Source organism: Metarhizium robertsii, assembly GCF_000187425.2.
Source record: "Metarhizium robertsii ARSEF 23 chromosome Unknown MAA_Scf_33, whole genome shotgun sequence".
Taxonomy (NCBI): Eukaryota; Fungi; Ascomycota; class Sordariomycetes; order Hypocreales; family Clavicipitaceae; genus Metarhizium; species Metarhizium robertsii.
In genome coordinates this window covers 25,641-41,556 of record NW_011942175.1, presented here as the reverse complement: position 1 = coordinate 41,556, position 15,916 = coordinate 25,641, and the positions used below count along the sequence as shown (strand labels likewise).

The 15,916-nt window shown below is 53.3% G+C and overlaps 4 protein-coding genes across 4 annotated transcripts; 2 read left to right on the top strand and 2 right to left on the bottom strand.

Moving 5' to 3' along the window:
* Window positions 1–625: 625 nt before the first annotated feature.
* MAA_10370 (Major facilitator superfamily transporter) lies at window positions 626–2,681 on the top strand (the record flags this gene model as incomplete). The annotated part of the gene is made up of 8 exons (XM_007828368.1): window positions 626–780; window positions 846–997; window positions 1,054–1,249; window positions 1,302–1,411; window positions 1,473–1,744; window positions 1,799–2,234; window positions 2,285–2,496; window positions 2,562–2,681. The coding sequence occupies 8 exons, from the start codon at window positions 626–628 to the stop codon at window positions 2,679–2,681; spliced, it is 1,653 nt and encodes a 550-aa protein (XP_007826559.1).
* Window positions 2,682–2,854: 173 nt separating this feature from the next.
* Window positions 2,855–5,076, bottom strand: MAA_10369 (Zn(II)2Cys6 transcription factor; the record flags this gene model as incomplete). The annotated part of the gene is made up of 3 exons (XM_007828367.2): window positions 2,855–3,805; window positions 3,856–4,802; window positions 4,851–5,076. 3 exons carry the CDS (start codon window positions 5,074–5,076, stop codon window positions 2,855–2,857), a joined length of 2,124 nt encoding a protein of 707 aa, XP_007826558.2.
* Window positions 5,077–5,382: 306 nt separating this feature from the next.
* On the top strand, window positions 5,383–6,626 carry MAA_10368 (NAD dependent epimerase/dehydratase family protein; the record flags this gene model as incomplete). The annotated part of the gene is made up of 5 exons (XM_007828366.1): window positions 5,383–5,399; window positions 5,458–5,663; window positions 5,711–5,739; window positions 5,825–6,310; window positions 6,372–6,626. The coding sequence occupies 5 exons, from the start codon at window positions 5,383–5,385 to the stop codon at window positions 6,624–6,626; spliced, it is 993 nt and encodes a 330-aa protein (XP_007826557.1).
* Window positions 6,627–10,865: 4,239 nt separating this feature from the next.
* On the bottom strand, window positions 10,866–13,007 carry MAA_10367 (histidine kinase; the record flags this gene model as incomplete). The annotated part of the gene is made up of 1 exon (XM_007828365.1): window positions 10,866–13,007. The coding sequence occupies one exon, from the start codon at window positions 13,005–13,007 to the stop codon at window positions 10,866–10,868; it is 2,142 nt and encodes a 713-aa protein (XP_007826556.1).
* Between the last annotated feature and the right edge of the window lie 2,909 nt (window positions 13,008–15,916).

Sequence of the window (15,916 nt, the reverse complement as noted above, 5' to 3'; positions counted from 1 at the left end):
CTCTCTTGGAATATATTAAACAAAAGCCTCAACACAGTTAAGTGATTTCTATATTTTAATACATCTTCATACAAAATTTACTTCCAAATAATAACTGAGGCTATTGCGAGATAGGCTTTACCGGCGTGCAGCTATGCCGCGCTATAAATTATCAATTAGCTTCACAGAACATGGCTCTGGGCCCCAGTGAGTCTGACAAATTCTACAGCGCTGTACTATAGTATCAGACCACGTTCATTGCACCAGATACTAATCCCCCTTTTCTACAGCTTGGGGCCAGCGCGTCTGGGCGTTCCGTCAACAACATGTAGCCGTCTTGTGTATCCTCATCCATTACACGCTGATGAGATGCGCCGACACACCAGACCACGGTAGCCAAGACGCCAGCCCGTATGTGATGCATCGGAGAAAGTGACCGCAGGCTCCGGTAAATGGCCGTCCGACGTCGGGCCCGCGGGGAATCACGAAATCGTTATTATGGGGCCGCAATCAGCCTCGACTCTTGACTCTGGACTCGCAACTCCAACCCGGCCTCGGTCCGCTTCCATGCCCCTTCACTTGGCCCTCATGCTAGACGTGGTCAAAGGTGCTGCCATCCGCTCTCGATGCCACAGTGCCGCCCATCATGACGACCAACGAACAAACGCCGCTCCTCGGCCGTGACGGGAGCGGCAACGGCGTCGCCACCAAGTCCTGGCTGCGGCGCGTGCTGCATGTGGAGAATAGGATTCTGTTTGCCGGCTTCCTGATCACGCTGTCGTTCAGCTATACCCAAGTTCCGTAGGCGGCAATGGCGGACCAGTTGACCCCGAATCGCATCCCGGCTGACCATTGATCCTGCGCAGGCTCTTCTACGTGTTCCACCTGATGGAATGCGACGTCTTCTACGACACTCACCCGCCGTACCAGGGACCCGGAGACAGATGTAGCCGGAATGAGATTGCCGCAGGGACGGCAACGCAATTCAGCATCCTGGGCATGAGCACAACCTTTTGCGGTACGCCCGATGCCGCCCGTTTGACGTGCTTGCATATACTAATTGGACACTTGCAGGAACGTTCAACCTCTTCGTGACGGGATGGGTTTCCAAGAGGTTCGGCCCGAGACTCGCGCTCATGATGCAGACTTTTGTCCCGGCCATTCGCGTCCTGACGCAGATTCTCGGCGTCATCGCGGGCAAGAGCGCCGGCATGATGATTATCCAGGCCACGCAGTTGATTACCATTTTTGGCGGGCCAGCTGGTTACATGTAAGGCGTGCGCGCGAGTTGAAAATGGTCGCAGATGCTAACGCCCGCGTAGCCTCGTCGTGAATATCATGGCCGGCGAGCTCGTCGAGCCCATGAGAAGAACGGCAGTCTTTGGCATGCTCCAAGGGGCCATTATGCTTGGTCAAGGAATCGGATACTTGAGTGAGTCATCGCCAGATGTATCTGACTTTCATCGCTTCCGTGTGGCCTAACGCCGTTGTAGCGGGAGGCATGATTGGGGATGCGATTGACATCCGCGCCCCCTTCGACGTCGCCTTCGTTTCATTCCTTGTATCTTGCGCATATGCCTACTTCTGCCTGCCTTACATTGCACCGGAATCCATGTCGAGCGCGGTCAAACCCGGCGAAAAGGACACGGGCGGTTTCCTTGCGCCGCTCCGAATCCTGCTCCCCCAGCGGCTTCGCCATCCCAACGGCAAAATCACAAGGCATTTTGGCGTTATTTTTCTGTGTGCGGGAATATTCCTGGGCGTGGTGCGTTTCTCCGCACGTCCCTGCTTCAGAATTGCGCCGTTGACATGATTCTAGCTTGCCACTGGATACGCACCGCTGCTCATTCAAATGTACGCCACGGCCGAATTCAGCTTCAACCAACCCGACAATGGCTGGCTCATGTCCGAGTTTGCCATCATGAGGAGCATCTTCCTGCTGTTCATGTTCCCGCCCATCATCTCCTGGGGACGACGACGGATAACAAGACGGAGCGCCCGTGTCTCGCAACCAGCCGCCACGGAGGAGGACGGCAATGCAGAAGCGCCGTTGGGGCACATACCCATCGACCCTGGCGAGTTCGACGCAACTGTCGGGCAACAGGCTGACCAAGAGCCCGTGCAGTTGCCCATGGTCCAAGATGACCGCGAGGCTTCCAAGTTTGACCTCGTCTTCTTGCGATGGAGTCTTGTCGTGGACGGGGCGCTCACCACCGTCGCAGCATTTGCCACGCAGCGTTGGCACATATATCTAGGTCAGCCACCACGCTGTCTTTTTACCTTCGTTGTGCTAAAATTATCGCAGCCGCTTTCTTGCTCCCATTTGGGTCTGGATCTGCCCCGGCGGCCAAGGGCGTCATCACGGAGATGTGCACCGATGCGCAGAGAGCCGACGCACTCAACGCCGTCACCTTGGTGGAAAACGTGGCGAGATTGGCCACGCAGGGCCTATTTGGCTTTGTGTTTGCTGCTTTTGCCAAGATGGGTCGTGCGTATCTCACATTCTTCTGCAATGCGGTACGTTGATATATTCGTGGTCAGCCCCGATGAATTGAAGCATCCGTCTGACACTGGTTTTGTAGGCCATCGCCGTTATGGGCACGGGAGTACTGTTGTTCTCCAACTTTCCGGCTGCAGACTGCCAACTTGTTAGCAAGGATGATGTATTTGACGAAGTTCATGATGATGATGATGATTCCTAGGGCATAGACCGGGATGATGCATTCGCACAGCATATAAATGGCGTTTATGACATGTCTTACATTGCATCTATTGGATTTATTTTATTGGCTTTGTTTGAGACACGGAACTTGAAAATACTAGAAATGTTTACATCTATATAGAGAAAGGGTATTTATCGCCTTCTCTGTAGAGATTATGCGGCGGTGCTCACCGGAACACTTGGTTCACCCGCCGCGACAAGGCCCCTTTCCAACCTCCTTTGCCAAAATTTGGAGATCTGGACTGTGGGCTTTGGCGTCAAGATCACTCCCTGACTATCAATGGCCTCCAAATGTGCCAGAGCACGGTCTCGCAATTCGGTAGTAACCGCTCCGCAGGCGGCAACATAGGCTGCCCAAGCGACTGACGTTGCAAAGTCTTGGTCTCTTGCCGTGTGATCAATGCAGGGCTGTAACTCATCCAGACATCTCCTGACTTGTTCCTGGAGTACCATTGCATCGGTGTCGTATACCCTTCTATAGAAGTAGATTATGACTGCTTGGTGCATGGCCCCCGACAGCTTCGTATCTATGCTGTCCAGGCCTCCCTCGGATGACAGTGCAGGAAATTTGTGAGCTTCTGGCCGTGAATGTTCTGTCGGTATTTTCCACGACCACATCTCATGCTCTAGTGTTTGCAAGTGCTTTTGCAGAAGGTCCGAAGGGGGAGTATCGAATGAAGCCACTTTCCGAAGCTTGTCTTTCTCATTAGCGCATGCCACGATTCGCGACAGGAGGCACATGAGAGACTCCGGTATGCCATATATTGTCGAATACAGAGCATCCTCTGACTGATTTGGCGTTGCCAGATGAATGTCGTTGTCGTTGCTTGTTGTTCCGTCTGGACGCCAATCGTTGCTTTGCGGACTGCCCACCATTTCAAATTTTGGTAGCACTGCCGGAGCCACGGCATGGTGGTTGAGACCCGTAAATTCGTTGACACAATCCGCAAAGGTGCATGTCCCTTCAGTCAAGATTCGCAAGTGAGTATACATATGTTGGAGGGTCCTCGCCTTGACCGAGTTCTGCTTATGCAGTCCACGATGACGAATTACGTATTCTGCCGCCAAAAGATATCCTTTGAATGCTTCTGGCTTGTCAAAGAGCTAAGAAACGTCAATATTTGCCAGAGACTATCCAATTCGAGTAACCTTACCGAGACCATAGCCACGCTCAAGATTGCCATTAGCAGTTCCTTGTATTTTGCACGGGCAACTCCAAGGATCTCGTCTTGAAGTGCCTGAAAGAGAAGTCTTTTGCCTTTATTTTGATATTTAAGACCAAATTCACGCCATTTATCGTCGCAGCGTTCAGTTGCGTGCAGATGATATGCGCTGTTTGCCAAGATGGCATACAATACCGCAGATCGAGGATGTGACGCAGTATTCCACAACTTGATCTCGCCATATGTTTCCAGGGCACAAGGCCAAAAGAGAAGTTGCCAAGGTGACCTCCCCCATTTGCGCAGATCCGCAGCGGGTTCGAGAACTCGTTCCTTGTAGTGACGAAGGAGCGGTTCCATCTGGGGCAGAAGTCCATCAGATTTGGAAATTTGGGCCGATGAAAGCGCTGATGGTGAAGGCGGGATGCTCAATGTGGGCAACCAATAGTCCCATAGTTCTGACGGAGTCCCTTTCATAAACGCCTGCGGGCTAGTAGGCGGAAACAGTGACGCAAAATCGGTGTCGTAGAAGTCAAGCGGTTCTTGAGATGGAGAAAGTGTGAGAAACGGACCTGTGCCAGAAGTACTGTCTATTGGCTCATTCAAAACATCCTGTACAGACGTTTCGTGTGAAAGCTCGCAATCCGTGACCGATGAGAATGGTTTAGTTCCTGCAGCATGCCCTTGGCCAGGACCATCGACGTCGGTTGGAACTGAGCCTGACGGGCTACCTTTGGTACCTGACCTTGACCATCTCTCATCTTTCGAAGAGCTTTGTTGATCGACTGCAAAAACACTGAATGGACCTCTGATGAATGAAGAGCTCTTGTTTTCCAAGTTGCCGGGTTGCTGCCACTCGTCCACTTGGTCGATGGCTTTGGTCGTGCTTTGGTCTCCAAGGCTCTTGGCTAGTTTCGAAACTAAAGCCTGTCGGCGGGATTCTAATAGACAATTAGCAGAGGCATCGTCAGAAAGTATCTATCACAAACCAGAAAATAAAGGATATCGATAGATGGCCCCCCGATGACTCTGCCTCCCTTCTGCGTGCTCCCTGCCATCCGTCACCCACACCAGCTTTGGCCCGTAACCCTCACACCTTATGCCCAGTCTTTCACATGAGCCGCAAGTCGGGTGCTTTTCGTCGCATTTCGATCTTCGCTGACGACAAGTAATGCACCCTGTGAAAGTGCGCTTACGGCTGATGGCATTTGTCATCGTCAGCCGTGTAAAGAATTGCGCAACAAACAAGGTTTTGGAAGGTGAACATGGCCCGACAGGAGTTGCCGCAGCACGATGGCGAGATAGGAAGGTTTCCGCGCCTTGTGTGGAGCCTTGCTCACTCAATGACCAATAGCAGCCCAGAGGTATGTATGGCATTATTAACCAGCATTCCCGTTTAGGTAGAAAACAAGACGTAGTGTGTTCTTGTGAAGACATATTAATAGGTCCGTGAACGCCGTCCTTTTTCGCCACTTTCATCAGTCTCATTGTGTTCCCTCCAGATCATATTGATCTAACGTAATGGCCAAAGTCTTCCTGTAAGTCACGCACCCCAAGCTCAGACAGCCATCGCCACTAACATGAGGTCCATCATAGAACGGGTGCCTCTGGGTACATTGGCGGACAAGTTTTACGTGAACTTTCCCGGAGCCAGACAAAATTCTCCATACGGGCCTTAGTGAGAGATCCAAAAAAGGCGTCGGCCATTAAAGACGTCTTCCCGGATGTTCGAGCCGTAATTGGCGACCTTGACAACACCGAGCTGCTGATCAGGGAGACTGCCGATGCAGCCATTGTGCTACGTAAGACGCCATCTGCCGGATAAGACATTGATCCTGACACTCTATAGATCTTGCTGCTACTGGGCATCTCAACAGTGTAAAAGCCATCCACCAAGGCCTTTCTAAGCGGGCAAGCTCGCCAGGTACGAATACCACACCGTGGCAAACTACCCTTCTACCAGCTAATCGCATCAGCAGCATATTGGATCCAAGTCTCAGGAGCTAGCGCCCTCGCTGCAGGAGAGCTTGCGTCCCCTTCGTTCGTGCCCGGGTCTGCCTCTGACACCGTCTTCAATGACTACCATGACGTGGCTGACGTCCAGTCCATCATACGGAAGCATCCTGCTCGAGCTGTAGACAACTACATCCTGGACAATGTGTCAACCGACACGAATATCAGGACGGCACTGGTGTTTCCCCCTATAATCTATGGGCTAGGCGAGGGCCTCTTGAACCAGCGCAGCATCCAGATTCCATCACTTGCTTCTGCAACCATTAAGCTTGGGCACGGAATCAGGGTCGGCTCCGGGGAGAACCGTTGGGGCAACGTTCATATCAGAGATGTGGGACGAATCTTTTCCAATCTTGCAGAAGCAGCCGCCAACGGTCGCAATGACGAAGGTTTGTGGGGTCACAATGCTCTCTATCTCGCTGGAGTCGGTGAAGTAGTAAGTGAAAAAAGACCAGCATAAGCCCACTCATCGGTACAAGTTAAGCTGATAGGAGTAGAATTTTGCCGAGATCTCGGCCAGGGTTGCCGCTGCAGCTAAACATCAAGGACTCATCGCTTCTGACAAGGTTGAAGAGCTGAGGCAAGACCAGTACGATACTTTCCTCCCTCATGGCAAGGTTCTATTTGGCACCAATGCCCGAGGTCAGGCTACAAGAGCCAGAAAGTTGTTAGGCTGGGTGCCGAGGGAGAAATCTTTGGAGAATGATGTTGAACGAACCGTTTCAGAGGAGAACAGGCGTGGTAATTGCTAAACTAACGATGCTTTATATACGGCTTGCTAACGGAAAAAGAAACGGTCATTCCTGCGAAGCTTTAGATAGCCGACTACCGCAAAACGTCATCGTTTAGACCGTATATCTTGCTTAGACGGTATTTACAGGCCCAGTCCGAGTATGAATCCTTACTCGACACTTTTACACTGAAAATCTACAACTGATTTAATGTATTATGATGTATTATGGTATATGCTCGCTTACCACTTTCTGGCAAACCGCAGGAATACGCGCATTATACTCTTTAAGTGCTTCTTGTTCTTTTTGTCTATAAAGAAGTGCCAGTTTTGGTAGCTACCAAAAATGTAATAATAGATAATACCCTTTGGATATTAAGGTTGAGGGTCTTCTGCCCACTCTCTTATACGATCAGAGTAGTACTCTGGCCACTACCAAAAGATGGGCTGCATTTGTCCCAATGCATTCTTGAACATTTCGAGCCAAGCCAATTCCAATGATCTCAAAACCATCAATGAATATCGTAGACCAGCAAACAGCCCTTTTCTACGCTGCCTGAGCCTACGCTAACGATCGAGGTGACCTCCGCATCATATTTTCCTTCGGGCTAAGAGAAAGAAAACATTCGCTTGCTTTGACTGCCCGTATATAATAAAGCCTTTCGTATGCACCAGTCCAATCCATAGACCCAACATGCAACGTGATTTAGTGACTAGTTGCCACTCAACAGGACCATTCTCAACTCCAAAAACCAGTCGTCAAGCCGTAGGGGAAACGTGGCCAACATGGCTGACGTCGACTATTTTCGTGGCCCCAAACATGCCGCTCTATCAAAGCGACTCACGGCGTTTTTTCACAAAACTACTCTCGTGCTGGGAGAAATAGCCCAATGACAAACTTGAAAACTCCATCTTCAACCAGCAGTATACACCATGTGCAAAAACAACAGAGTCTCTGTGCCCACAGACTCTATGCTCTCACACATCGTCTCCCGAATCTTTAGCTTGAAGCCGCATCGTAATCTCCTCCGTTTCAATCGCCAAGGACGTTTTCCTCGTCCGCCATATATCCCAGTCGGTCGAAGTCGTCACGTTCTCGGTCCTAGGCACATTTACAACCCTCCTCTCCGTAAAAACACCACTCGACGAAGTGCATCGCGGCATGGTTTCTTCCTCCCGCAATCGAATATTTCTAGTATAATTTTCGTGCGATGCCAGCATCAAAACGGGTGGCCGGGAACATTCCAAGCCACGGCAATGTGCCATTCTTTTCGACGAATCGACGCATCTCGGCAAGGAGACCTGAGGATCGGCGAGAGCGAGGGACGGTCTGCTGCTCCGCGCCGATCCGGGGAGTGAGCATCGGCGCTCGTCACGGCGTCTTGGGAAGCTGTCTGATCTGCTCGTGATCAAATTGTGCTCTTGGTCTTTGAGGTGGCATCGTTCGGAGCAGTAGTCGGATCCGTATGCCTGGTTGTCGCAGCCGAGACAGAAGGACGCGGCCCAGCTTGAAGTCACGGAGCCAGTAGCCATGAGTGCAGCCTCGATTTTCGGGCGAAACATGTACATGTAGACGATTTTCAAAGAGGGCTTTGGGGAAAAGTAGACGAGCAAAATATCGTGGTGCTGGCGACTGAAAGCTTTTCTCCTTGAAAACTGACAAGCCACGGGAATAAAAGCAAATGGCGGGAATAAAGCTCAGCTTTGGAATCAAAAGACATAAGTGCGACTGTAGTCCAGTAACAAGGGCCTGGTCTATCACATGGCCTTGCTACGAGGGTTTCATGGGTGCTGACGATTGCACCAGACGCTTGTAAGAGAGGAGGCTATGTAGTAGGCTGCTGCGGAACCACGATCGCCAGTGCATATGCAGTTTCTTGATTGCGCAGGTATTTCTGTGGCATGTAACACCGAGGCATGCAGCACGTCGAATAATGCCATGCAGCTGGACCTTTGCGGGTTGCCGTATGTGTCTTGCCGATACTTGCTTTCGCATGTGCACCTTGGCGCGGCCCGTCGATAATCGATATACAAGATGCTCGCTCGCATCCTGTCCACATACAAGAAGCCACGTTCATAAGGGTACTAGATTGTCAAAGACGAAAGACAGCCAAGTGCAGATTTGTAATGATTCACGTCTGCAGAGCTCCGACCACTCTTGCATGAAAGCTGAAGGATAAATTGAACATAGGTGGCAACCAAACTCCGAGGGCAGACATAGATTAAATCAGCTCATCCTTGGCGCACCATGACATCATGTAGGACTAGGTGTGTGCTGCAAAAGATGGAGAGGCAAATGAGACAGCACCGTCTATATTGAACCCTTGTTATCAAAGAGGCGCTTCAACCCAGGAGCTGCCTTGGAGGGTGGCATCGGATAGCCGAGCCGCTCTGCGGTGCAGACGCTTCCATACTATCGACTTGGGCATATAGTCGGAGAAGCGAAATCCCAAGGGCAAAGGCATCGTGCGACTTCCCGTAGAGTCGCATTTTCCCCAACCTCGGGGGCTGCGCCTGACACGCACGTTGTGATCAATAGTAGCAGTAGCACAAAGGGGCGGCCCGATTCCGATACACATCTGGGCCCGAGCAAGGGTTCGAATTGTATATTCACTAGTACCCGGTCCAGAAACTTATGCTTACCAGCGGCCTCGAGCTAGTCCTCAACACGACACTCCCAGCGGGTGGTGCAAAAAGGCTACTGTAGCAGAGTCATGTAACGGAGTGGCGATGAGTAGACTGGGGAGCCAGTCTCGCCAGGACACATTGCATTCGACGCCGTACACTGACATGTACGCCGTGGTTTCACCATACAGTCGACAGAGGGAAGAAGCGCGCACATCGCGGAGCAACGCACGACAGTCGGGCAAGCTCGCCTGCGGACGCGCAATAACCCCCCCGGGACATGGCGACTTTCAGACCTGCAAGTTCCCACAAGTCGTCATACTTTGCGGGAATAACGACGAGAATTGCTGCCCGACTGTACACCAAAGGCATCATGGTGTCTCCTGGGCCGTTGCACCAACTACCATACACTCGCTGGTGGCACGGCCTGACATGATGGCAACTGCATTGATGCCTGCGTCGCTGGTCCAGGGCCAATGATTCGTATCCGACTGTGAAAGACGTCGTACTGGATGGTACGCTCCGGCAGTTCCTCGCAATGTCTGTGTGCCATCGCGGCGGACACAAGCAAGCGTGGCCATCAAGGCGCCTCCGGGGCTTGGAAGCTATCCTGCAACGCTCGCATATAACAGATGGCGATGGTCGACATGAAAGATTCTGCTTCCAACGCACGCCGTTGGCGCCATGTGGAATACCTTTGACGCTGTAACAAGTAACAACTTACGTGCCGCCCCTGAGGCTAGCCAGGCTAATCCAACGGGAATAAAGCAAAATGAAAGCCTCTTCATCCGGGCAAGGGTACACTCGCAAAACTCTCACAGCTACTTTTACTTTACCATCAAGGTATTCAGCCTGCTCGACGTTGGTACATGTTTCGCGTGACGGCTTGGATGCCGGGGTTTGAGATGGAATGTGGAAAAGGGCACTGGGAGCACTGGGACGACCAATTGTTGCTCATGAATCATGATTGATAGCGACGCCGACACTAAATTAGGACTCTGGCTAGTAACTTGTATGCTGCTGTGGTAGACGCCGCCCTTGACAAGAGTAGAGGTGGCTGAATTGGATTGCGGCGATGCCAAGCCGTCTTCACTTATACGTTGTCATCCAAGCTGAACAGCACACCGAATGAGCATGGCAGAGAAATGTCCCGCACGTCCAAATATCAAACTTCACAGAAGACGCAAGTAGGAATCGTGCATGGCATCCAATGCTCATCTCGTATACACCCCTCGCGGGCTCTAGAGACAACCAGGCGCCTCCCCCCCTCACCCAACAAACCAAGTAGCCAACGCCGCATGTCTGTTGGCAGCAAATGATGACTCTATACCGTCGATAGCAGTATAATTTCAAACTGCCGACAATCTTCGGCGCCCGTACATTCGCGGCGCTGCCATTCAAATCCGTCGCCTTGGAACCAACTACGCCACCGCGCGGCTTGCCCAGAGGGGGAACACTGCCCTTCTCGACGTCGTGATACTCGGACCCCAGCTGAACGGAAGCGTTCTCACCAGCCTAAGCTGAACACGAGGCGTCTTGAACAAGACGATCCCAGTAGAGCAATTCACTTGGCCGGCCAAAGACCAAGGCGCCGTGCCAACACGACCACATTCGCACACCAAAAGTCTGCTTCATATCACCCACCGCTGCCAATCTCAGACGTCTCCGAGGGCGTGACGGGCGGCGTCTCAAGCAAGTCCATCTCCACGGCCGGCCGGACAGACTGCGGCCGCTTATTCGGGTCCAGCCACAGCAGCAGCTTCTGCAGCAGCACGTTCCTGCCCACCGGCTTGGGGACGTAGTCGTCCATCCCGCACCGGATACACTTCTCCCTATACCCGTGGAGGGCGTTGGCCGTCATGGCCACAATCGGCACGCTGCTGCCGAGCCGCCTGATGCTCGCGGTGGCCTCGAACCCGTCCATGACGGGCATGCTGACGTCCATGAGCACCATGTCGAACTCGCCCTGTCCCTGGTTCACCATGGCCGCCGCCTGGGCGCCGTCGGACGCGACGGCAATGTTGTTGAGCCCGAACGAGTGCAGCATGCCCACCAGCACCTTTTGGTTGATAATGTTGTCCTCCACCACCAGGATTCGCATCGTGCTCCCTGCTTCTTTCCACCTTGCCAGCGCGGCGGCCGCATCGCCGTTGCCCGGCGTCGCCTCTCCCGTGGAGAAGTACGACGACGGCGCATTATCTGCGTCGTTGGGCTGCTCCCCCGTCGTCGTTGTCGTCTTGTCGAGCCGCACCGCGAACCAGAATACGCTGCCTTGGCATGACGGGTTCGGTCGGTATCCCAGGTCGCCGCCCATCAGGACGGCCAGCGACTTGGCTATGGATAGGCCGAGACCCGTCCCCTGGAAGCGCTTGTTGATGGACCCCTCGGACTGCATAAACGGCTGGAACAGGTCCTTGATGGCGCTGTTCTTGACGCCGATCCCCGTGTCCGTGACCTCGGTGAGGATCGAGTACGCCGTCTCCGTCTCCTCCCTCACGGAGCACGAGACGGATATACACCCCGCGTCTGTAAACTTGGCCGCGTTGTCAATGATGTTCTGCACGATCTGCCGGAACCGCAGCTGATCTCCCCGTGCCAGCCTCGGCAAGTCGGGCGCCAGTCGCAGCTTCATGTCCACGCCGGGCATCAGCGTCATCTGGGCCGTCCTCACAACCGACGCGACCAGGCCCCCGACGCCAAACACCTCGGGCGTGATGGAAAAGGTGCCCGACGCCAGCTTCGAGTAGTCGAGGATGCTGTTGATGACGCCGAGCAGCACCTGGCCCGACTCGGCAATCATGTTGGCCGTCTCGCGCTGGTCCTCGGACAGGCTCGTGTCGAGGAGCAGCGCGCAGGCCGAGAGCAGGCCGTGCATGGGCGTGCGAATCTCGTGGCTCACGTTGGCGAGGAAGTCGTTCTTGAGCTGCGAGCTCTCCTCGTACGCGGCAATCAGCCGCAGCTCGTTCTCCCGCCGCTCCGTCAGGTCCCGCGTCACCTTGCCGAAGCCAATGTGCACGCCGTGCCGGTAGACGGCCGTGATGACCACGTTGGCCCAGAACTTGCTGCCGTCCTGGCGGTACCGCCAGCCTTCGTCTTCCACCCGTCCCTGGCGCAGGCACGTCATCAGCTCGCGCTCGGGCTTGCCGGCGCGCAGGTCCTCGTCGCCGTAGAAGCTGGAGAAGTGCCGGCCCACGATGTCCTCCCTCTTGTAGCCCTTGAGCAGCTCCGCCCCCGTGTTCCACGTCGCCACGTAGCCGCGCGTGTCGAGGAGGAAAATGGCGTAGTCCTTGACGGCGTGCACGAGGAGCCGGAACATTTCGTCATTCAGCCGGTCCGTCGCGGATCCGTCGTGGCTGGCATCTTTGCTGAAGAGGGTCTCCTCTTGGTCAAACTCCATGACCAGGAACTGCAGCTGCTCATTCTTGAAAAGGGGGATGATGCGTGCTGACCAGGATATTTCCCCTACTTTGTATGCGTTTGGGCACAACTTCAAAGCCCGGCTGGCGATGGCATTCTCGATGGCGCTGGCAAGAGGTATGCGGTCGAACCTCTCCAGCACCGAGCCCCCATATAGAACAGCGAAAATGTCCCTGCCGATGAGGTCCTTGGTACTGCGGTTCCATCTGGTTTCGATGCTCCGAGAGGCACTTCTCACGCGGTAGCACCCAGACACAACAAGAGTCGGGACGGGAGTCGCATCCCAAAAGGAGTCGATGCCCAACTCTGCACAACCAGCTTGCTTCGAGCCGGCTTCGGCATAGAGCCGCGTTTCCTGCATGACGAATAGGTTGTAAGAGTCTATTGATCAAGTCAAATAAACATTGTGCAGGGAAAGCTAGCATCATTTCCCAACGTGGAGTTAAAAGGAGCAAGTATCGTGAGTTTTGTCCGGAAAAGGGGGGTTCCCGTCATGCGTCAATGGCTGGCGCCACCACAAAACCCCCGTGTGACGTGTCGGTGGCGGTGATTCTGGTCCGGGACAACTTGACCATTGTGGCAAAAGCCCAACCATGCCGCCCATGGACGGGTGTGGTCGGCGCTGATGTCCTGTGGCACTGCCAGGGAAGAGAGGTGGGCTCAAGATGGCCATGGCTCGTTGTGAGGCGTGATGTGGTTGTCAGATAAACAGCTGGGTTTCCATATCAGGAAGATGTGGATGGCATGCACATGCATCTTGGGAGTTGGGACCAGCACTTGGGGCGAATATCGATCCCAGCTGGGCTGTGACGTAAAGGTGTCGCAACCGCATCATCCCGCTTCCACCCTTGTAGTTTTGTATCGAAAAGCATGTACTCTGGTATCCTCGTGTAAACTTCCATGTTGTCTTGATGCCTCTTTGGGGTCAAAGTTTACCAGTCCTTTGGCCACTCTTGTCATGTTATTTGCTTCCAACCCTGCTATCCGTCTTCTCTGCCTCTTTGGATCCAACTGCCCATCAGCGAGTAGTTTGACGCCAAATTTGTTCGCCCATCAGCAGCTTATCCCTATGCCTCTCTGCCAGCGATGCTCCGTCTTGCCGTGTAGCGTGGCGAGTTGTTTCCTTGTTTTTCGTGGCATCCCACAGCGTCTGCTGCACCACACGATCCGGCATCACGAGCATCAAATTCCAAAGTGACCGTGCCAGAGGCGGCACTCCCTATTCATAAAGGCTCGGTGTGATGATGTGCTAATTTCCCATACGTCGTGCTCCGGAGGTACAAGTGTCATACGACATGCGTTGGCGAATAGCAGCGTCTGGAATTCAAAATTACGCAGTCCACATCGAAAACCATCCAGCATGCTCAGGACTACACATCTCTGTCTCTCAACTGCTGTCACGACTCACGAGTGATCAAAATCATACCGTTCTGGATGGCCAAGTGCAAGCCGAGGCTGTGATTGGCAAGCACCAACCACCGTCAAAGATTAATTCGAGGTTTTCAATGAATCAAGCAGGCACTTCTCAACAACGGCTTCTGTCTTTTCGTCTTGTTTGTTCTGCAAACTTTTATTTGTCTTTGAGATGTGGTTCTGGTCGACAATATCGCTCTGACCCGTCATCCCGACGGGACATGATAATCTGGACTTGACAAGGTGATTCATATGGCATCTTGGCTATCATGTATTCTTGACGTCCCCCAAGCTCTGGCGGGCTTGATGCAATACTATCCGGCAATACAATGTCTTGGATAAATATATTCTGCCAAAGCCCGCAGCCGGCCAGTCACAGCTGTCACAACGTCCTCTCGCGGCTTCGAAAACGGCAGCCGCCGAACATTCGTATCCCGCTCCGCTGCGTCTTCTCCGTCGCCGAGCGTCGCCGCCGGAATCCAAGTATTCAAGGACAGATCATCTGCATGTCCAGTCCGCAATGTCCCATCTTTGATGTACCACAGTTTGGTCCTGGATGCGCCAAGTCTCCGAACAACGTCCCCATTCCCCAACCCAGGCCAGTTTTTCAACAAGGGTCAGCGTAACCGCCGAGCGGAACGACAGCCGCGTGACAAGTTCAACAGCGCCGTGGATGTCCTCGACAACCCCCAGGGTACCGATTTGCCTGTTCGTATTCAACACAGGCAGGAGCGAAGCCTCTCTTGGATCACATACCCGTTGGGCCGATGGCCTACCTCCACTTACAAGCCCTGTCCCATCGTGGGCTGAGGGAGTCCAGATAGATGCAAATTGTTGATGAGGCTGAAATCCTGTTTCTACAGCCTAAGATATTGTAACAGTAGGTACAGCCATTGTTGCAAGTTTGATTTCTTCTTCTTCGTTCAAGCACCTAGAGGCGTGTCAACGTCAACCCAATTCACTCTATGCACGACAGTTTTTTTCTCTCCATAGGGTGTATATGGAAACGTACGCCCCGTTGATCACGACCAGACATTCATGGAAGGGCTAGACGTATGATGCGCATAGGGTAGCTCGATATCGCGTAGTCCCTTCAAAGTCGCAGGGCGTGTCGGTATTACGGCATCCCCTACAAGGCCGCTCACCAGTGCATTTGGTCTTGCGCCTTTTGCATTCCTTACATGCGATGGGCGTGTATGACTTTCGTCTCTTGCGGTGGATGGCGGGAGTCGTCGGAAGTGACGGCTGGGATTGGCGTCGGCCATGAATGCGAGATGGCCGCCCGAAGCTTCATCGAGGTCAACAGATGGCTGTCATAAGTAACTCGACGAGAAAAGGTGCTTCCAGTAAAGCCAATGAGGAAAAAAAAGACAAGGGCGACGTTGGGTGACAGGTCTATGGTAAGGCTTGGCTTGAACTTGGCACTGATTTCGGAAAGACGTCAAAGCACTCCACCAATGCCCGGCACGGCGCATAAAAATGGCAAGGTATTCAAACACGGCGACGATGACCCAATTCTCCAGTCGCACATTACGGTGAACATTGAAGGCTCCCGCGTGCGGATTTGCCGGCAAGGCGGAAGCATATGAAGCATACATATAGGGTTGGTGCGGGCCTCCGCAGAGCCCGCGAACCCATGTACCCTGTCATGAGGACTAGACACGAGGCGACCGCGACCAGAACGCCTTGAAACGTCTTTCGGCCTTTGCAGACTTGAAGTGTAAAAATAACCCACAAACTTTGTTCCCATAACTACATGTTTGCCATGGACAAGCCTGTTTCTGTCATAGGTCACGCGTAGCCATTTACTAAGCGTGCCGTGGCTCCGGCAGAGGATTATACCCCAGCTTTGAGACA